Source organism: Mizuhopecten yessoensis, unplaced genomic scaffold (assembly GCF_002113885.1).
Source record: "Mizuhopecten yessoensis strain PY_sf001 unplaced genomic scaffold, ASM211388v2 scaffold5979, whole genome shotgun sequence".
NCBI lineage: Eukaryota > Metazoa > Mollusca > Bivalvia > Pectinida > Pectinidae > Mizuhopecten > Mizuhopecten yessoensis.
This window is the reverse complement of record NW_018406319.1, coordinates 161,417-184,567: the sequence shown is the minus strand read 5'-3', so window position 1 is coordinate 184,567 and position 23,151 is coordinate 161,417. Positions and strand designations below refer to the sequence as shown.

The window sequence follows — 23,151 nt, the reverse complement described above, 5'->3', positions numbered from 1 at the left end:
AGTCTGATACTAGACTATGATGAACTACACAGATCATTCCAAGCGATGGCTGTTCACACTAACAATTCCAATCCGCATCACGTATTGAATCCAAAAATTATTACCAACTACAAAAGTCGATGACCTTCAAAACAATCCGTAGCTTGTGAACAAAGTCATTCTTTAATTACATGGTTTATTACATATGAATATACCTTGTGTAAAGTGTGTATAATTGACATACAATTAACATATAGTAAAAATCAGATTTACATGTCATTTACATTTGCCTGTGATCTTCCTGAAGTACCTTAATTTTAATATTTATCGCTGAAAATTCACGCCAACTGACGGAAACAAAATTAATTGTGCTTAAAAAACCTGTGCCTGAGTCCTATATTTGACTAATGGTTATACGATACAGAAAAAAAAAGTTACTCTTTTCAGGTTTCTGCACCGGTAAACTATTTATAATATTATTATCTAGTATATCATGGTTTACATGAAATACTAGTTCATGTAATCTGTTGTAACCAATTTTTTTTTCAAGCTACATGTATTAAAAGGTTTTAAGCACCTTTCCCTTATCACTGTATTTCTACAAATGTTTCGGAATACCTTGGAATTTGTACATCATACGGAAACGATCATAGGTTGTAAAATGAGCACACACGCTTACTTGATTTTCAAATAGGTGCTTCGTTTTTCGTATGTCCAATGATTATTTGATAAAACAACTATTCTCAGACAAATGTAAATAATGATTTGGGAACTGACAAGAGCAGGCATTTGAAATATCATATCAATATTTATAGCACTGTTTACACAGAAAAACAACATAGCTAGTCTAACCGTTAAATATACAACACAGTCAGTGTGTCTATTAAATAAATAAACAACAAGCCAATGTGCCTATTAAATATACAACACAGTCAATGTGTCTATTAAATATACAACATAGCAGGTGTGCCTATTAAATATACAACATTGCCAGTGTGTCTATTAGATATACAACACAGTCAATGTGTCTATTAAATATACAACGCAGTCAGCATGCCTATTAAATATACAACACAGTCAATGTGTCTATTAAATAAACAACACAGCCAGAGTGTCTATTAAATATACAACATTGCCAGTGTGTCTATTAAATATACAACACAGTCAATGTGTCTATTAAATATACAACACAGTCAATGTGCCTATTAAATATACAACACAGTCAATGTGCCTATTAAATATACAACGCAGTCAGCGTGCCTATTAAATATACAACACAGTCAATGTGTCTATTAAATATACAACACAGTCAATGTGTCTATTAAATATACAATAAAGTCAATGTGTCTATTAAATATACAACACAGTCAATGTGCCTATTAAATATGCAACGCAGTCAGCGTGCCTATTAAATATACAACACAGCCAGTGTGTCTATTAATTATACAACACAGACAATGTGCCTATTAAATATACAACATAGCCGGTGTGCCTATTAAATAGACAACACAGTCAATGTGTCTATTAAATATCCAACACAGCCAATGTGTTTATTAAATATGCAACGGAGTCAGCGTGCCTATTAAATATACACCGCAGTCAGCGTGCCTATTAAATATACACCGCAGTCAGCGTGCCTATTAAATATACACCGCAGTCAGCGTGCCTATTAAATATACAACACAGTCAATGTGCCTATCAAATAAACAACACAGCCAGTGTGTCTTTTAAATATACAACACAGTCAATGTGTCTGTTAAATATACAACACAGCCAGTGTGTCTATTAATTATACAACACAGTCAATGTGTCTATTAAATATACAATAAAGTCAATGAGTCTATTAAATATACAACACAGTCAATGTGCCTATTAAATATACAACATAGCAGGTGTGACTATTAAATATACAACACAGTCAATGTGCCTATTAAATATACAACACAGTCAATGTGCCTATCAAATAAACAACACAGCCAGTGTGTCTTTTAAATATACAACACAGCCAGTGTGTCTGTTAAATATACAACACAGTCAGCGTGTCTGTTAAATATACAACACAGCCAGCGTGCCTATTAAATATACAACACAGTCAATGTGTCTGTTAAATATACAACACAGTCAATGTGTCTATTAAATATACAACACAGCCAGTGTGTCTATTAAATATACAACACAGCCAGTGTGTCTGTTAAATATACAACACAGTCAGCGTGTCTGTTAAATATACAACATAGCAGTATTTCTATTAAATATACAACACAGCCAGTCTATCAATTAAATTCACAACACAGCCAGTCTGTCTATTAAATTTTTAACATAGTTAGTCTGTCAAATATATTTACAACATAGTAAGCCTGTCTATCAAATTTACAACATAGTAAGTCTGTCTATTAAGGTCATAGGAGTGTATTGCTAAACGAAAATAGGAAGTACATCCCTAGTTGAAAATCCAATGTAGGGAGACAGTCTCACAATTTCCGCATAATCTAATGTTTAATATTAAACTGATGAATATTGTATGCTTATTATTGACAGAACAGTGTGTTCTTTCAATATTAAAGTATTTCAAAGCAATCCAGGCATTAATTCAGTTGTTTTTTTAATCAATTAGTCATATGTGTCCATTTTTCTGTACTTCAGAAACCGGCTTCCTATTTCACTACTGTGAAGTTTTTCAAGAACGATAACTCTTGCATACAATTACTATGTGTATATGCTTTTATTATAAAATGTTAATTTTTAATCGTTTATAGATAATAAATTGTACACAATTTCAGCATTTATGAAATTGGTATACATTAATGCAATACTTATCTATGTTAGTATCATTTTTATTGACATTGTATTGCAAAAAAATGTGTGTTTCAATGTTTTTTCAAAATTCACTCCTTTTTACATAAATTTCCTTTTAAAATCCTTAAAATTCTGACAACCTATATTTTTTTTGTGGCAGAAAATTTTCTTTACTTCAAAGCAATATATCTACAAAATTTGAAAAAAAATCTACTGAGAAATGACGACACAATCCTATTACTTCCCCAAAGCTATGTTACGCTAGTGCGCGCATCCAACCGTGCACTGTTATAACGCGTCCTCGGGTATTTTTATACAGGTAGCAATATCGGAATCCCGTGTCTAAGAATAGATTATTGAAAACAGACCACATATTTGGTATTTCGGCATTATTTGTTGGTGTTTAAGCACTTGATATAATTACTATTGCCAGTTGGAGGGAAAACAATTCATAAATTTCATCAAAAATAGTCTTACCTACAAAGCGTAGCTGTACTGTACACGTGTACAGGGATTTGTTGACATGCTTCGATAAAAGTATGTCGCACTAAATAATAAAGAAATTATTACTAACAAAACTGATAAATCAATAGGTATGTTATTAAAATGAAAACAAAATGTTCCATCATTTAAAAAAACCCACTATTGCCTTATTAAGGAAAATGATCACATGCCTAAATATTTTAAAAAAAATAACTGAAGGAGGATTCAAACCTGCACCGTTTATTTTCTAGTCGCAAGTAAACTGAGTTACACATTCGGCTACATAGAACATATAGATATTGGCAATTACAAACTTATTTAACCCGAGAAACACCGGTCGCAGTTCAGAGAAACTTGATCACCCCTGTTTTTCATTATTTTGAGCACTTTCCCAAAGGAGGACCACTTTTCCGTCATACGATTTGTTTTTGAAAATTACATAACGGTCACAAAAAGTTTATTCAAAAGTTGGTTCTCGGTTGGGAAAGTGTTGAAATTTTTTAAGTCCGGGAAACCCCATCACTTTCATAGATATAGTGTATATGGCTATATTTGCAGTATCATATTAGCAATACCTAATTTCTCAGCAGTTTCAAAATTCATATTCAATTGGTTTTGTATCTTTTGTATGCATTTTTGCTACCCGAAATGCTTTACTCCTTAATTATTTTTTCCCGTTTTCATAAATGCCGACTTAGGGAAATACCGGCAGTTTTCCGCCATACCTCTTTACAACAAAGTAAGTATGTGAAAACATACAACATAGGAAGTGTGTCTATTGAAATAACAACAATCCTTTTTGTGTAATCATACAACATAGGAAGTGTGTCTATTGAAATAACAACAATCCTTTTTGTGTAATCATACAACATAGCCAGTCAGTATGTCATCTCTATGCCTATCATTAATATAAGGATCTCTGAACCACTGAAAAACACTGACTATAAACGTAGTGAAAACTGTTTTTTCGGCATTACTATAGCTTTGGTAAATCATTTCTGGATAGAAAACTAAACCTTGCTGGACTTTTGCGAGAAATAATACCGATGAAATAAATAGAATGTGATAAACAACAGTGTTCTGAATGTAACAAGAGGCCCAATAGGCCTGCATCGCTCATTTGTAATCTTAAAAATGGACAAAGGTCAAATACATCTAAGTGAACTAAATAAAGCTACAGGCTCAATATCATTACCAAAAACAAGAAAAACCCTGTTACAAGATTTGTACACATGTGACCCTTGTGACATTGAAAATGTATGAAAGTTATTCATTCCAAAAACTCGATAGCCTTTTATCTCAGCATGCTAATGGCCAAATACACCACCCAGGAACTTCAGTCATGTAAACGTTTTCATCACATTTGACCCGTTTGACCTTGATTATGGGTGAAGGTCTTTCATTCCAATACACATGATAGCCCTTCATCTTGGGGAGCTACTAGCCAAATACATTGTTATCGTCAACCTAGGTATCCAGGTTATTCAGGAGTCATTCCAATACACATGATAGCCCTTCATCTTGGGGAGCTACTAGCTGAATACATTGTTATCGTCACCCTAGGTATCCAGGTTATTCAGGAGTCATTCCAATACACATGATAGCCCTTCATCTTGGGGAGCTACTAGCTGAATACATTGTTATCGTCACCCTAGGTATCCAGGTTATTCAGGAGTCATTCCAATACACATGATAGCCCTTCATCTTGGGGAGCTACTAGCTGAATACATTGTTATCGTCACCCTAGGTATCCAGGTTATTCAGGAGTCATTCCAATACACATGATAGCCCTTCATCTTGGGGAGCTACTAGCTGAATACATTGTTATCGTCACCCTAGGTATCCAGGTTATTCAGGAGTCATTCCAATACACATGATAGCCCTTCATCTTGGGGAGCTACTAGCTGAATACATTGTTATCGTCACCCTAGGTATCCAGGTTATTCAGGAGTCATTCCAATACACATGATAGCCCTTCATCTTGGGGAGCTACTAGCTGAATACATTGTTATCGTCACCCTAGGTATCCAGGTTATTCAGGAGTCATTCCAATACACATGATAGCCCTTCATCTTGGGGAGCTACTAGCTGAATACATTGTTATCGTCACCCTAGGTATCCAGGTTATTCAGGAGTCATTCCAATACACATGATAGCCCTTCATCTTGGGGAGCTACTAGCTGAATACATTGTTATCGTCACCCTAGGTATCCAGGTTATTCAGGAGTCATTCCAATACACATGATAGCCCTTCATCTTGGGGAGCTACTAGCTGAATACATTGTTATCGTCACCCTAGGTATCCAGGTTATTCAGGAGTCATTCCAATACACATGATAGCCCTTCATCTTGGGGAGCTACTAGCTGAATACATTGTTATCGTCACCCTAGGTATCCAGGTTATTCAGGAGTCATTCCAATACACATGATAGCCCTTCATCTTGGGGAGCTACTAGCTGAATACATTGTTATCGTCACCCTAGGTATCCAGGTTATTCAGGAGTCATTCCAATACACATGATAGCCCTTCATCTTGGGGAGCTACTAGCTGAATACATTGTTATCGTCACCCTAGGTATCCAGGTTATTCAGGAGTCATTCCAATACACATGATAGCCCTTCATCTTGGGGAGCTACTAGCTGAATACATTGTTATCGTCACCCTAGGTATCCAGGTTATTCAGGAGTCATTCCAATACACATGATAGCCCTTCATCTTGGGGAGCTACTAGCTGAATACATTGTTATCGTCACCCTAGGTATCCAGGTTATTCAGGAGTCATTCCAATACACATGATAGCCCTTCATCTTGGGGAGCTACTAGCTGAATACATTGTTATCGTCACCCTAGGTATCCAGGTTATTCAGGAGTCATTCCAATACACATGATAGCCCTTCATCTTGGGGAGCTACTAGCTGAATACATTGTTATCGTCACCCTAGGTATCCAGGTTATTCAGGAGTCATTCCAATACACATGATAGCCCTTCATCTTGGGGAGCTACTAGCTGAATACATTGTTATCGTCACCCTAGGTATCCAGGTTATTCAGGAGTCATTCCAATACACATGATAGCCCTTCATCTTGGGGAGCTACTAGCTGAATACATTGTTATCGTCACCCTAGGTATCCAGGTTATTCAGGAGTCATTCCAATACACATGATAGCCCTTCATCTTGGGGAGCTACTAGCTGAATACATTGTTATCGTCACCCTAGGTATCCAGGTTATTCAGGAGTCATTCCAATACACATGATAGCCCTTCATCTTGGGGAGCTACTAGCTGAATACATTGTTATCGTCACCCTAGGTATCCAGGTTATTCAGGAGTCATTCCAATACACATGATAGCCCTTCATCTTGGGGAGCTACTAGCCAAATACATTGTTATCGTCACCCTAGGTATCCATGTTATTCAGGAGTCATTCCAATACACATGATAGCCCTTCATCTTGGGGAGCTACTAGCCAAATACATTGTTATCGTCACCCTAGGTATCCATGTTATTCAGGAGTCATTCCAATACACATGATAGCCCTTCATCTTGGGGAGCTACTAGCTGAATACATTGTTATCGTCACCCTAGGTATTCAGGTTATTCAGGAGTCATTCCAATACACATGATAGCCCTTCATCTTGGGGAGCTACTAGCCAAATACATTGTTATCGTCACCCTAAGTATTCAGGTTATTCAGAAGAAGTTGTTTTACCTGCTTTCATTACATTTGACCCATGAGTTATTGAATCCAAAGGAAAGTCAGTCATTTGAACAAAATCGATAGCTCTTTACATGAGCATGCTACTGGCCAAATAGCATCGCCATTGGATAAACCACAGAGAAGTGGGACCGGGATTCCTGATATAATTGATATAAACGTAACTGGAAGAATATCGACCGACCAGATCTTGAATTGCTAACATATATATAGGACCAAATAAACGACATATGGATAATCAATCCTCTTTCTACTTGGCCAAACGTGTTTTTTTGATGAAAGACAGACCTAGACAAAGAGCTAACTTTAGTTTACATTGTCTATTGTATTTCCCGCCACCAATTGCCCTCATTAATAACAACTCCACACTACTACTGTACATATGCTTCGCGTATAAGTATGATAACCCAAAAATGATAGATAGATATAAAATTATATATACAAATCCAGATAATCAGAAATCGGATAAACAGATAAATATACAGGCCAACGCCGCAGAAAAAAATATTATTTTTGTGTGTGCAAAGCAACTATAGCATAAACCTTAATATATTCCAAAAATAAGGCAATATCCCAAAATAAAATTAAAACATATTCAGATATTCAAGAAATTGACACATTTTCTGTCATCGATAATTGTGCTAGTTTTCAATGTATAAACCTGAAAACTCAATGTGGAGTCATCAAGTATAACATCAAGGAGGTATAACACGTGAATGTTTTCATACTAGAAAACAATCGGGTTTTCCTGTCATACTACCGATGACGTGAATTCCAGAATGGTTCCGGTTAAGGATAGTTACAATAGATAAAACATTCACGGTTCTCAAAACAAAATTGTTCAACCATTTGTTTAGAGTTTTTCATAAGTCATAATAACGAAATACCTAAAATTGTTTTGAATATGGTAATTATGATTAAAAACTCGTCATGGCATTTACGATGAAATGAAAATAAATTGCTCATGAGCGGCGCTTTTTCAGGCACTAAAAATATGTTAACAAGTGGTATTAGTACCATCACAACTGTTAAAAATATGCATTAGAGTCCTGAAAAGATGCGAATATTTGTGCTACCTTTCACTGGTATAATAAACACAATTTTCCTGCTGCAGTTCATGGTTGTACGTGATAAACACCGGTGATCATGCTGCAGTTCATGGTTGTACATAATAAACACCGGTGATCATGCTGCAATTCATGGTTGTATATAATAAACACCGGTGATCATGCTGCCGTTCGTAGTTGTAAATAATAAACACCGGTGATCATGCTGCAGTTCATGGTTGTACATAATAAACCCCGGTGATCATGCTGCAGTTCATGGTTGTACATAATAAACACCGGTGATCATGCTGCAGTTCATGGTTGTATATAATAAACACCGGTGATCATGCTGCAGTTCGTAGTTGTAAATAATAAACACCGGTGATCATGCTGCAGTTCATAGTTGTATATAATAAACACCGGTGATCATGCTGCAGTTCACTGTTCTTATATAATAAACACCGATGGTATTGCTGTAATTAAATATTGTCTGTAAACACAAGTGGTCATGTTGCGCTTCATTCTTGCATATAATTAACATCTATGATCTTGTTGAAGTGTTCACTTACATTGTTTAAGTTCAGTTCTTGATAAAGCGTGTGTCTGTTAAGTTTCCTTGGTTGTACCTCATTTGTGCTGTGCGTTACCATTACATGATAGCGCAGGAATCCTTCTTGTTGGCGTTAGCAGACGCCGACCCTCCGCTTACCGGTGTCGGCCTTGTTGACGTCTGTGGACGAGCTCGCCTTTGTTCACCTCCACCTCCTCCTTGTCGTCCGGAGATACGACCAGCAATACGACCAAGCCTTTCCTTAAACTGTGCCAACGGTTCAATGTAAAAACATTCCAGCCATATCTTTCTGAAGCAAAGAATCTTCAACACCTGCCGAGTTTGCCCAGCAATCACAATCTCTTCTGTGATTAACATTTTATTTGAAACAGCATTGAGTTCATAAAACTTGTTCATGTTGTTTCCGCACATATCCTCATCCATGAAGATACACTTGCCAAGCAACACGTCGGGCGAGAACAAGGTACACAGTATCAAAAGTTCATCGATATCGTCATTGGTGAGCTCTCTGTATTTCCTATATTCTCGCAGTTTTCGTACCCCGGACTCTGACTTGTCCAAGTTGAGAGCGTAGCAGATACTGTCCAAGTAGTACATGAGTTTAGCCTGGGGCACTTCAGCCACGTCCACGTCGCGTCCAAACTCCTTCACACCAACATCTGTCTTTCTTACAACTGCCGCCGCCATATCTCAGTCTTGAACGAAAGTATTCCCAGCCTCAACAATGTTCCTTCCTCTTTCGGTTTGAAAAGATCACGTGACTAATACCTATATGCTTGTTTTATTTATAAATCCAGGTAGGCATCCCATGATGAGTCATTGTATCAATGATAAACATAGCTAAATCAAAAGTAGGTCCATGACCAATGTAGCGTAAAAATGTCTTTCCCTGTATGAAAAAGTCATTGACCCATGAAGCTCTTCCAAGAGAATATGTGTAATGTGTGTTTATACATATCCAATATGATATAATATACCAAATTAATAGAATTAATTTTAGAAGCCATATACATGTACTTGTTATCGTATTATAAGTAACAATTGGTCAAATAAATAAGCGTAAAAATATCTCATAGACATCCAATACACTATTGTATTCCAAAGGGATGAGGTCCGACGCTTTTGGGGCGTTTAAGTGTGAATATCCACATGATTAATTATGTTTCGCAATAAAGAAGCAAAACCCGTCTTACTATGCTCGGCAATCTATTTTAAATCATACTTGTATCTAGTATTTTTTTTATTAAGTTTCCACGGAACATTTGTTTTTATGTGATAGATTTAATAACAATATTGAAGTGACAGAATTGAATTAAGTGTTACAAAATGAATTTCACTCTTAAAACCACTTAGTTGGGTTAGATCATTCAACGCTCGCACAAGAATATCAGTATACACAATCACCACGTCAAAAAAAGTTTGACCCTCTTTCTGAAATTGCTCGACCCCTGCCCCTGAATTATTCTGACATATTCAATGACACGATTTATTTCATATCATGCTTTGTTAGTTAAGATGTATTTTTTGTTTATATATATTTATAATACCCAAGACATTGGAGACAATAAGATTGCATTTAAATTTACCTTTTCTATGAATGTATAGCTTATACATTCTTGATACATAAAAAATGGAACTCGTATAATAAAATGTAATGATAAGCATCCTATGAGGGACCTTTCCTTCACTCCTGGGTAGTTAAAATGTTGTTATGTCCGATTGTTTGTGGAGAACGTACATTTCTCCGTCGGAATTGTCCACTAAGGAGAGTGGAGCGGAATTCGAACTTTTAAGGATCTTGAAACACGACAGTCTCTGTTATTTCCATGTTTATCACACACACAAAAATAAATGCAAGAAAATATACACCATATCATCAACACAACAACTTACACCAGATTACAGTGGCTTTAATGTCTGAAATACACATATGCTATATACTGATATGGGTCACAACACACATAAACATAAGCGTTGTGACCCATATGTGTATTTCAGGCATTTGTAACGAGTCCCTGTGATCTGATGTTCTGTAGTGTGAATCGGTATTCTCGTAGCTTTACATGTACCTTAGATTTTACCATATGAAAATCCATGGCCGCCTCAGTTTTGACCGGTTTGACTTTTTTAACCGCTCATAACATGTAATCTTCGAGTTGTCTCTCTTCCTTCAGTCCCATTAGACAGTCGCCCAAGAAACGAACCATGCACAGCCCATGAAATCAGGGACAGTATATATATTTATACGTCCCTGATGAAATTCACCAAATTAATATTATTTAACAATATATCTATTATGATACAAAATTAAGTAAGAATTGTCCTTCTAATGATACATTTAATATCGCAGTAAAATGTTCGCTCAGAATTTGACCTATTTAGCTCTTTTAGAAAGCACGCGTTCTGCGAATTTCTTTCTTTATCGAAACCAAAAGTAGAAAACCTGCCGGAAGCAGTCGTTACAGAATGTCTGTGCTCAGTTACGTGCGGTCAAATCTGTTTACACTCGGTCTCTTACTTCTTATTGCTGGCTTTTCTACCCCAAGTTGGCAGGGATATACTGTCCACAGCTCGGACAATGATACATATACCGGACACCACGGTCTGTGGCACAAATATCTGTCTAACGACAGTGTCTCTTGTAAGGGGGACTTTGGATCCGATACAGGTAAGCACTAAGCAGCAATATACTCCGCTTTACCGTCAGATCTTTTGAATACATTTCCTTCTACCAGCAATAAATACTAGACCATAGTGTCCAAGTAGGTAGAGATGGAATGTGTATTTTTTGGTCACCTGAGACAAAGAGTCTCAAGTGACCTATTGCGATCGCCTTTTGTCCGGCGTCGTCCGTCCGTAAACAATTTACATTTTCGACTTCTTCTCCAAAACCCCTCAACCAATTTCAATGAAATTTTGCAGAAACCTTCCATGGCCAAAGGTCAACAAAAATAGTGTCCGGTTTGGTCCCCAGCCCCCCGGGGCCTGAGGGGCGGCAGGCGCGTAGCTAGCCCCTTTACCATGTGAAAGCCCGACATGGGGTTGCCGAAGGCAGCGCTCCTCCCGAAGCGCGAGCAGGGGGAGGGTACGGGAGGGGGTCTTCCCCCTCCCGTAAGGGGGGTCTAGGGGGTCTCCCCCATGAAAATTCTGTTTTCTAGAACGTCTCTGGGGGGTCTCCCCGATGAACATTTTGTATTCTAGAACGTCTCAGGAGCCATTTCCCACGACCTGATGTCTGTTTTCTCGTTTAAATCCGCAAGAAAAAAGTCCTATTTTTGGTATATATATATACCTATTTACGTGGATCCAGTGTAATTCTGAATATTAACCGTCGGTATTGATTTGTACACCCTCCATACATACATTGTCTGGTTTTTACCTAATCTTGATAAATGCATTTGATACTTCTGCATTAGTGAACATGCAATTGGGTTTGTCTTTCTCATAATCTGATCCGAGTTAATTGGGAAGCGAGGTTACCCCCACTGTCACCTTTACTCAGTCTCCCACACAGTTTCGTCTTCTGTTTGTGCTTTGTGACTGGTTCCTTATACTTGCTCCTGTTATTTGTTGGGCATTTCGAGAAGCGAGGTTGCCCCCACTATCATCGTCATGCCCAGCTTTGCAGTCTCCGACACCGTTTCGTCTTCTGGTTTCATAAACATTTTGTGGACATGGAAGAAAATTAAATTTTAGTTTTATATACGTCCATTATAGAAGGTATTATTATGCGCAATATGACAAAGTAAAAAAATACAAAGCACCGTGATTTTTTAAAATTCTGTTGTGTTGTAATTGGGCAGGCTCCAGAAGACAGTTTTCGTCATTTAAAAAAAAAACGGCAAGAAAACCTATACTTGTCAAAATCATGTGCAAGCCCGGGCTTATTGGCTTACATGGTAGCTACGCGCCTGGGCGGGGCCAAAAAGGGTCAAATTGACTAAAATTTCAAAAAATATTTTTCTCAAGACCCAGATATGGTAGAATCAAATACTCTTCATAGATGGAAGGGTCTTAAGGTGTTTTACCAAAATTGTGAATTTCTTGACCCTGGGGTCTCACGTTTCCCCCTGGGCAGGGGGTAAACTTTACTATACCTTAGTTTATATTGTGAAATCACATTTTGGACCAACATTTGTTTAATTGCCATTGGAAGTAATTCAATTTAGGTTAGCATTATTAGTATTAGGTAGCAGTTTGATAGTATGCACATATGAGCCCTGACTGACCCCCAGGGGTTGATGGGTGGGGCGGGAAAGGGTCGAATTGACTGAAATTTCGAAAATCTTCTTCTCAAGACCCAGATATGGTAGAATCAAATACTCTTCATAGATGGAAGGGTCTTAAGGTGCTTTACCAAATTTGTGAATTTCATTACCCTTGGGTCTCACGTTTACCCCTGGGGAGGGGGTAGACTTTACTTTAGTTTATATAGGGAAATCACATTTTGGACCAACATTTGTTTAATTTCCATTGGAAGTAATTCAATTTGGGTTAGCATTATCAGTATTAGATAGCAGTTTGATAGTATGCACATATCAGCCCTGACTGACCCCCAGGNTTATATTGTGAAATCACATTTTGGACCAACATTTGTTTAATTGCCATTGGAAGTAATTCAATTTAGGTTAGCATTATTAGTATTAGGTAGCAGTTTGATAGTATGCACATATGAGCCCTGACTGACCCCCAGGGGTTGATGGGTGGGGCGAAAAAGGGTCGAATTGACTGAAATTTCGAAAATCTTCTTCTCAAGACCCAGATATGGTAGAATCAAATACTCTTCATAGATGGAAGGGTCTTAAGGTGCTTTACCAAATTTGTGAATTTCATTACCCTTGGGTCTCACGTTTACCCCTGGGGAGGGGGTAGACTTTACTTTAGTTTATATAGGGAAATCACATTTTGGACCAACATTTGTTTAATTTCCATTGGAAGTAATTCAATTTGGGTTAGCATTATCAGTATTAGATAGCAGTTTGATGGTATGCACATATCAGCCCTGACTGACACCCCGGGGTTGATGGGTGGGGCCAAAAAGGGTTGAATTGACTGAAATTTCAAAAATCTTCTTCTCAAATACCCAGATATGGTAGAATCAAACACTCTTCGTAGATGGAAGGGTCTTAAGGTTTATGACCCTAGGGTTTCAAGTTGTTTACCGTCTGCTCTGAGGAAGGAGGGGGGGGGGGCAAAATTTATTATTTATTATAATTGCAAATGATACTTTGAATATTATATGTTAATAACTTGATTGGAATTTAACCCTGAGTTGACAGTTTGATACTTTGAACATTTTGAGCCAGCCCTACTCCCAAGGGCTGTAGGGTGGGGCCCAAATGAGTCAGTGTGCTAAAATTTCTTCATTTTTCTTGTTTAGAATCAGAGGTGCTAGTTTCAAATACTTTTTAATTTTAAATCTGTATGCTAGATATTGAATAAGGTGGTTTTATTGTTTTTTTGTCACTTTGAATAATATTTCTGTTCGTGTTAAAAACAAAATCAACTCTCTGTATAAATATATCAGGTGACCGTTAAGGCCCATGGGTATCTTGTTAATTATCTGTTTGTTAGTTTTGAAAGTTGGCATTTATAAGATCAATGTATACTGTCTTTAGCACACATGTACACACATACACACATACAGACATACACACATGAACGCGTACACACATACACACATGAACGCGTACATTAGACATAAGGAACCACACCCCAAAATGACTTCAGCTGCTCGTTAAACCTTTTAAAACCAACACTAGACGTAATCAACCAGTGTTACTGAGTTCTGACTCTGATGGTTAATTTACGAGTTTACACACTGCTAGTTACAAAAGGCCCTATTGAATTGGTATGCATTGGTGGAAGTTTACTCTTTATATATACATTCTGTAGTTAACTGTAATTTACATACATATCAGCATTAACTATATACTGTATGTTTGCGCGTTTCAACTGGTTGCATTTTGAACACTGACAAAAGTGGATGTGTTTTATATACGTTCATTGTATACACCACCCATTTTTGAAATCAACAATGAGTCATGAACACACATCCAAACTACAGGGACCTGAGAATTTGCTACAGTTATAATTGAACTAAACCAAGGCGTTCAGAGTAATTTGACATGTTTTAGGGGTTGAGATCAACTTTCGGTAAAATAGATTGGTTTGTACACCTTAGTTTAGGTCTAAATATATATGGAACACATTTTCAGTTCCTTGTGATCATGACTACGGCTAGAATGTATACAAATGTCGTGTTTTGGCTGTGTTGTACACCTGTCTCATGGCTGATTGTATCGCGTACACGTATCACAGATGATTGTATTGTATGCACTTATCACAGATGATTGTATTGTGCACACATATCACAGATGATTGTATTGTGCACACTTATCACAGATGTTTGTATTGTATGCACTTATCACAGATGATTGTATTGTATGCACTTATCACAGATGATTGTATTGTGCACAAATATCACAGATAATTGTATTGTGCACACTTATCACAGATGATTGTATTGTGCACACGTATCATGGCTGATTGTATTGTGCACACGTACCACAGATGTTTGTATTGTACACACGTATCATAGATAATTGTATTGTACACACGTATAACAGATGATAGTATTGTACACACGTATCATAGATATTTGTATTGTGCACACATATTACAGATGTTTGTAGTGTACATACGTATCATAGATAATTGTATTGTACACACGTATAACAGATGATAGTATTGTACACACGTATCATAGATAATTGTATTGTACACACGTATAACAGATGATAGTATTGTACACACGTATCATAGATATTTGTATTGTGCACACATATTACAGATGTTTGTAGTGTACATACGTATCATAGATAATTGTATTGTGCACACATATTACAGATGTTTGTATTGTACATACGTATCATAGATAATTGTATTGTACACACGTATCACAGATGTTTGTATTGTGCACACTTATCAAAGATGCTTGTATTGTGCACACGTATCACAGATGTTTGTATTGTGCACACTTATCAAAGCTGATTGTATTGTGCACACGTATCACAGATGATTGTATTGTACTCACGTATCATAGATAATTGTATTGTGCACAAATATTACAGATGTTTGTATTGTACATACGGATCATAGATAATTGTATTGTACACACGTATCACAGATGTTTGTATTGTGCACACTTATCAAAGCTGATTGTATTGTGCACACGTATCACAGATGATTGTATTGTGCACACGTATCACATATGATTGTATTGTGCACACGTACCACAGATGTTTGTATTGTACACACGTATCATAGATAATTGTATTGTGTACACGTAACACAGATGATTGTATTGTGCACACGTATCACAGATGATTGTATTGTGTACACTTATCACAGATGATTGTACTTGATACACTTATCACAGATGATTGTATTGTGCACACGTATCACATATGATTGTATTGTGCACACGTATCACATATGATTGTATTGTGTACACGTATAACATATGTTTGTATTGTGTACACGTAACACAGATGATTGTATTGTGTACACTTATCACAGATGATTGTACTTGATACACTTACCACAGATGATTGTACTTGATACACTTATCACAGATAGTTGTACTGGATATATATGTTTCATAGATGATTGTACTGGACACATTTATCACAAATGGTTGAACTGAATATACGTATCACAGATGGTTTTACTGGACACATTTATCACATATGGATGTTTTGATTACGCGTATAACATATGATTGTACTTGAAACACGTATCACAGTTTGTTGTATTTCGTACACGTATCACAGATGGTTTTACTGGATACACGTATCACAGATGTTTGTATTGTGTATTGGTAGAATTAGATATACGTATCACAGATGGTTGTACAGGATACATGTATCACTGATGGTTGTATTGTGTAAACATACTAATGTACTATTTCACAGAGACATAAACTAATGTACTTGTTCATAGAGACATAAACTAATGTTCTTGTTCATAGAGACATAAACTAATGTACTTGTTCATAGAGATGTAAACTAATGTTCTTGTTCATAGAGACATAACCTAATGTTCTTGTTCATGGAGACATAAACTAATGTTGTTGTTCATAGAGACGTAAACTAATGTTCTTGTTCTTAGAGACATAAACTAATGTGATTGTATTGTGCACACATATCACAGATGATTGTATTGTGCACACTTATCACAGATGATTGTATTGTGCACACTTATCACAGATGTTTGTATTGTATGCACTTATCACAGATGATTGTATTGTGCACACTTATCACAGATGTTTGTATTGTATGCACTTATCACAGATGATTGTATTGTATGCACTTATCACAGATGATTGTATTGTGCACACTTATCACAGATGATTGTATTGTGCACACTTATCACAGATGATTGTATTGTGCACACATATCACAGATGGTTGTACAGGATACATGTATCACTGATGGTTGTATTGTGTAAACATACTAATGTACTATTTCACAGAGACATAAACTAATGTTCTTGTTCATAGAGACATAAATTATTGTACTTTTCATTGATAGAGACATATTTTTACATTATTCACATGTTTTAATTCACGATATATTCAACTATTTTGAATGCATATACATAACATAAACTTTTGTTATTTAACAACAATTATGAAACAAGTTATTTCAACTTACATTGATCACTCTTATTGGCCCGGATATTAGCGCATGTGGGGTCTTATTGTGGGAGGAAACCGGAGTACCCTGAGAAAACCCACGTATAGTCGGGCATGTGACCCCATACCTTTCACATCCGATCGGGGAATCGAACCCCGGCCGCCTTGGTGAAAGGCAAGTGCGCTATCCACTGCACCACCCGACCACTATTTTGAATTATGGCAGGCCTACATGATTTACATAATTTGCTTATTCTTCCTTACAGAAGACTCCGGGTTCAGAGACGATCTACATAAAGTGAGAGATTTCCTTGCGATGAGTATCGCTTTTTCCGTCATACTCCTGGCGATACATTTATGTTGCTTACACCTGTGTTTATCAGAGGAGGACATCAACGACGACGACGAAGGGTGTGCGAAGTGTGCCCTTTTAGGGGTGCAATCACCCACTGTGTGTGCGAAGTGTGCCCTTTTAGGGGTGCAATCACCCACTGTGTGTGCGATGTTCATCGTTAGGTTGGCGGTCACGCTCACTATCTGTAAGTTAAGAAAGGGATTTCCTTTTATTGATTTATCAGAAATCTATTTAATAATATGACTATTCAACACAATTGAATGTCAAGAAAAATATTAAAATCTGAGGAGCTGAGAAGTTGTAATTTTGAAATTTCATAGTCCATAATAATGTTATAAACAATATGCTGGCGAGGAATGAAGTTAGCGTTGTTTACTTTCTGGTGAATACATACTTATGATAATATATTCTTTGTATGTCGGCCATCCCCAAACACGTTTTTGTGGCTTATTCATGTATGTGTATGATCTTGATGTGAATGCATTATTACATTCATTTCAATTCTCCGAAAAAAGAAACGATCTAGCTACCCACTGTCATTGTTAGGGCCCTTTGGAATCCTGTTTATAATATAATTCTGTAAGGACGATTACACAATAAACAATAATGTGTTGAATTATGCGTTTTGTCTGAAGCAAAAATATATCGGTTATGTGGTTCATTATAAACGAAACTAACAATAATTATACCGTACATCATAAAAGTACGTCATGCAATATGGTATGTTGCATTGAGGAATGCTTTCAGGGGAGGGGGGAGATGGCATGATAAGGTCCAGTTAATCAATTATATATATTTACTTTGGAATGTATGACACATTTTTAAGACATTTTTCGGAAATATTAATGACTTCAAACAAAGGATATGGAAATTTGGATTGATATTAATGCATCACCCCGAAATAAATGTGGCACTACTGTCACATTCCGTATAGAGACATATGAACTATTGTGGCACTACTGTCACATTCCGTATAGAGACATATGAACTATTGTGGCACTACTGTCACATTCCGTATAGAGACATATGAACTATTGTGGCACTACTGTCACATTCCGTATAGAGACATATGAACTATTGTGGCACTACTGTCACATTCCGTATAGAGACATATGAACTATTGTGGCACTACTGTCACATTCCGTATAGAGACATATGAACTATTGTGGCACTACTGTCACATTCCGTATAGAGACATATGAACTATTGTGGCACTACTGTCACATTCCGTATAGAGACATATGAACTATTGTGGCACTACTGTCACATTCCGTATAGAGACATATGAACTATTGTGGCACTACTGTCACATTCCGTATAGAGACATATGAACTATTGTGGCACTACTGTCACATTCCGTATAGAGACATATGAACTATTGTGGCACTACTGTCACATTCCGTATAGAGACATATGAACTATTGTGGCACTACTGTCACATTCCGTATAGAGACATATGAACTATTGTGGCACTACTGTCACATTCCGTATAGAGACATATGAACTATTGTGGCACTACTGTCACATTCCGTATAGAGACATATGAACTATTGTGGCACTACTGTCACATTCCGTATAGAGACATATGAACTATTGTGGCACTACTGTCACATTCCGTATAGAGACATATGAACTATTGTGGCACTACTGTCACATTCCGTATAGAGACATATGAACTATTGTGGCACTACTGTCACATTCCGTATAGAGACATATGAACTATTGTGGCACTACTGTCACATTCCGTATAGAGACATATGAACTATTGTGGCACTACTGTCACATTCCGTATAGAGACATATGAACTATTGTGGCACTACTGTCACATTCCGTATAGAGACATATGAACTATTGTGGCACTACTGTCACATTCCGTATAGAGACATATGAACTATTGTGGCACTACTGTCACATTCCGTATAGAGACATATGAACTATTGTGGCACTACTGTCACATTCCGTATAGAGACATATGAACTATTGTGGCACTACTGTCACATTCCGTATAGAGACATATGAACTATTGTGGCACTACTGTCACATTCCGTATAGAGACATATGAACTATTGTGGCACTACTGTCACATTCCGTATAGAGACATATGAACTATTGTGGCACTACTGTCACATTCCGTATAGAGACATATGAACTATTGTGGCACTACTGTCACATTCCGTATAGAGACATATGAACTATTGTGGCACTACTGTCACATTCCGTATAGAGACATATGAACTATTGTGGCACTACTGTCACATTCCGTATAGAGACATATGAACTATTGTGGCACTACTGTCACATTCCGTATAGAGACATATGAACTATTGTGGCACTACTGTCACATTCCGTATAGAGACATATGAACTATTGTGGCACTACTGTCACATTCCGTATAGAGACATATGAACTATTGTGGCACTACTGTCACATTCCGTATAGAGACATATGAACTATTGTGGCACTACTGTCACATTCCGTATAGAGACATATGAACTATTGTGGCACTACTGTCACATTCCGTATAGAGACATATGAACTATTGTGGCACTACTGTCACATTCCGTATAGAGACATATGAACTATTGTGGCACTACTGTCACATTCCGTATAGAGACATATGAACTATTGTGGCACTACTGTCACATTCCGTATAGAGACATATGAACTATTGTGGCACTACTGTCACATTCCGTATAGAGACATATGAACTATTGTGGCACTACTGTCACATTCCGTATAGAGACATATGAACTATTGTGGCACTACTGTCACATTCCGTATAGAGACATATGAACTATTGTGGCACTACTGTCACATTCCGTATAGAGACATATGAACTATTGTGGCACTACTGTCACATTCCGTATAGAGACATATGAACTATTGTGGCACTACTGTCACATTCCGTATAGAGACATATGAACTATTGTGGCACTACTGTCACATTCCGTATAGAGACATATGAACTATTGTGGCACTACTGTCACATTCCGTATAGAGACATATGAACTATTGTGGCACTACTGTCACATTCCGAATAGAGACATATGAACTATTGTGGCACTACTGTCACATTCCGTATAGAGACATATGAACTATTGTTTTTGAGAATACCCCAATCAGTTGATCGATAGGCGGCTGTTGACTGGATTGTAAAATCTTTTGTTTATGAACAAATGACAGAAGCTGTTTAGTACTTTGATATAGAATAGAAAACAACCGGTTAACGGAAAAGGAGATCCAAAAAGTGGGCATATCCAGTGAATAATTAGTCTAGGTCTTATATCCTAAAACGTGTTTAAGAAAGGTTTAAGTGTTTAATTTTAAGTTGATTAACCCCAAGACGTACACAATTTATGGTGTGCCGATTTTCACCGTCTATATAACACATCCTAAGTTCTGCATGGGGAGAGCTGGTTTTGATACCTTGAGGAATGTTTTCAGGGGAGGGGGGAGATGGCATGATAAAAGGTCCAGTTAATTAATTATATGTTTACTTTCTTGTTTGTAGTCGGTTTGGTCTTGTCAGCGATTTTGATTTATGAGCAGAAAATATATTCTGGCACCAGAAATATTCAGGAGGAAACACAATACAAATCTGGATCGTTTATTGTAATTGTTGTATCCATAGTAATGTTTGGCCTGTCCACTCTTGTGTGTGGTAAGGAACTGCTGGACTTAAAGAAGACATTCATTTTACCGATATTATTCGGCTTAATTTACTTCACAAGAAAACTGTTTGATGCTGTAGAGGAAGATCGCCGCCGGTACATAATACTGTGGTCACTACATCTCGTGGTACTGACTTTGTTTAGCGTTGGATTATTCAGCTGTTCGTGGTTCACTGTCACCAGTACAGGAGACAACAATGTGACAGTAACGATGGGGATGTGGTTCCAATGTCGGGAACAGTACACTCTAATGTGCTGTAGTAGTATCAACAACTTCTACACAGAAACACCAGGTAAGGTGGTTAAGTTACACAGACACACCAGGTAAGGTTGTTAAGTTACACAGACACACCAGGTAATAAGGTGGTTACTACTACAGACATACCAGGTAAGGTGGTTACTACTACTACAGACATACCAGGTAAGGTGGTTACTACTACAGACATTCCAGGTAAGGTGGTTACTACTACAGACATACTGGATAAGGTGGTTACTACTACATACATACCAGGTAAGGTGGTTATTACTACAGACATACCAGGTAAGGTGGTTACTACTACAGACATACCAGGTAAGGTGGTTAGGCCATAATAAATTAATTGCTAGATTCTCATCCAAATTCTTTTCAAAATTGGGGCGGGGGGGCGAATTTTATTTTTTATTTTTTATTTTTCCTAAAATTTGAAATGGTTGCAAATGTGTTAAAATAGTGCAATAATTTGAATAAAGGCGCATGTTCAGTGTACATTTATCTTTATTTTTTGTTAATAACAACTTTGAGTATGCAGTATACACATTGAACACCATTTCACTGTTCAGTCCACATATATATCTGTACTAACTTTTGGTATGAATACACACCACATTACTTTTTCACATATCGTCCTCTTTTAATTACAGTGACCTTGTCATTGTTGCTTTAGAAAATCCCGACATTAAAATTGTAAATGCGTCGGATTTCGCAATGGCAGTTGCCGACTGCTCTTCTGTATCAGCATCAATATTAAATTCTAAATAAGCTCCGAGGTACGACACCACTTCCCCCACCGTACATGCGCCATCACACTGGGTCAGTTCCACTTTCGATTTACCGGCCGACACAACGGCCCTGTTACCACACTCGACGGGCGCAGATTTGTCAATTGTTCCTTCGGCTAATTCATGAAAGACTTGCATTAATGTTTTAGTATCGGCTACTGAACACCCATACCAATCTTTAAGAACGGCAAGTTGCCGTTTCAGCTTTAGAATTACAAAAACCATACTTGCAGACGACGAGTTTTCTACAACCGGAAATTGATAATATAAAACTAATTTTTGAAGCGGAAAACGGAAAAAAAATCCGGATATCGTATTTTCGGGTTTTTTTTCGCAAATAAAAAAAAATTGGGGCGGGGCCTCAAAGAGGGGGCGGGCGGGGATGAGAATCTAGCAAATAATTTATTATGGCCTTACTACTACACAGACATACCATGTAAGATGGTTACTTCTACAGACATACCAGGTAAGGTGGTTACTACTACACAGATATACCAGGTAAGGTGGTTACTACTACACAGATATACCAGGTAAGGTGGTTACTACTACAGACATACCGGTTAAGGTGGTTACTACTCAGACATACCAGGTAAGGTGGTTACTACTTCAGACATACCGGGTAAGGTGGTTATTACTACAGACAAACCAGGTAAGGTGGTTACTACTACAGAAATACCAGGTAAGGTGGTTACTACTACAGACATACCGGGTAAGGTGGTTATTACTACAGACATACCGGGTAAGGTGGTTATTACTACAGACATACCAGGTAAGGTGGTTACTACTACAGACATACC

At 37.2% G+C, this 23,151-nt stretch overlaps 2 protein-coding genes across 6 annotated transcripts in view; one reads left to right on the top strand and one right to left on the bottom strand.

Moving 5' to 3' along the window:
* Window positions 1-7,226: 7,226 nt before the first annotated feature.
* On the bottom strand, window positions 7,227-9,338 carry LOC110451382. The gene has a single exon (XM_021499358.1). It carries the CDS (start codon window positions 9,277-9,279, stop codon window positions 8,671-8,673), a length of 609 nt encoding a protein of 202 aa, XP_021355033.1. The 5' UTR covers window positions 9,280-9,338; the 3' UTR covers window positions 7,227-8,670.
* A 1,697-nt stretch (window positions 9,339-11,035) lies between these two features.
* Window positions 11,036-23,151, top strand: part of LOC110451381 — a 30,198-nt gene continuing 18,082 nt past the window's right edge. For 4 of the 5 annotated variants that reach the window (XM_021499354.1, XM_021499356.1, XM_021499355.1 and 1 more), the window contains exons 1-3: window positions 11,036-11,260; window positions 17,557-17,829; window positions 21,157-21,609. In XM_021499354.1, coding sequence (XP_021355029.1) covers window positions 11,059-11,260; window positions 17,557-17,829; window positions 21,157-21,609 — 928 coding nt within the window. In that variant the 5' untranslated portion in view covers window positions 11,036-11,058. The remainder of the gene's footprint in view (window positions 11,261-17,556; window positions 17,830-21,156; window positions 21,610-23,151) is intronic. The other variant, XM_021499353.1, reaches the window with a different exon arrangement.

Bases quoted from the DNA above. Each gene is read 5' to 3' on its own strand.
- LOC110451382 (XM_021499358.1), bottom strand. From the start codon at position 9,279: ATGGCGGCGGCAGTTGTAAGAAAGACAGATGTTGGTGTGAAGGAGTTT.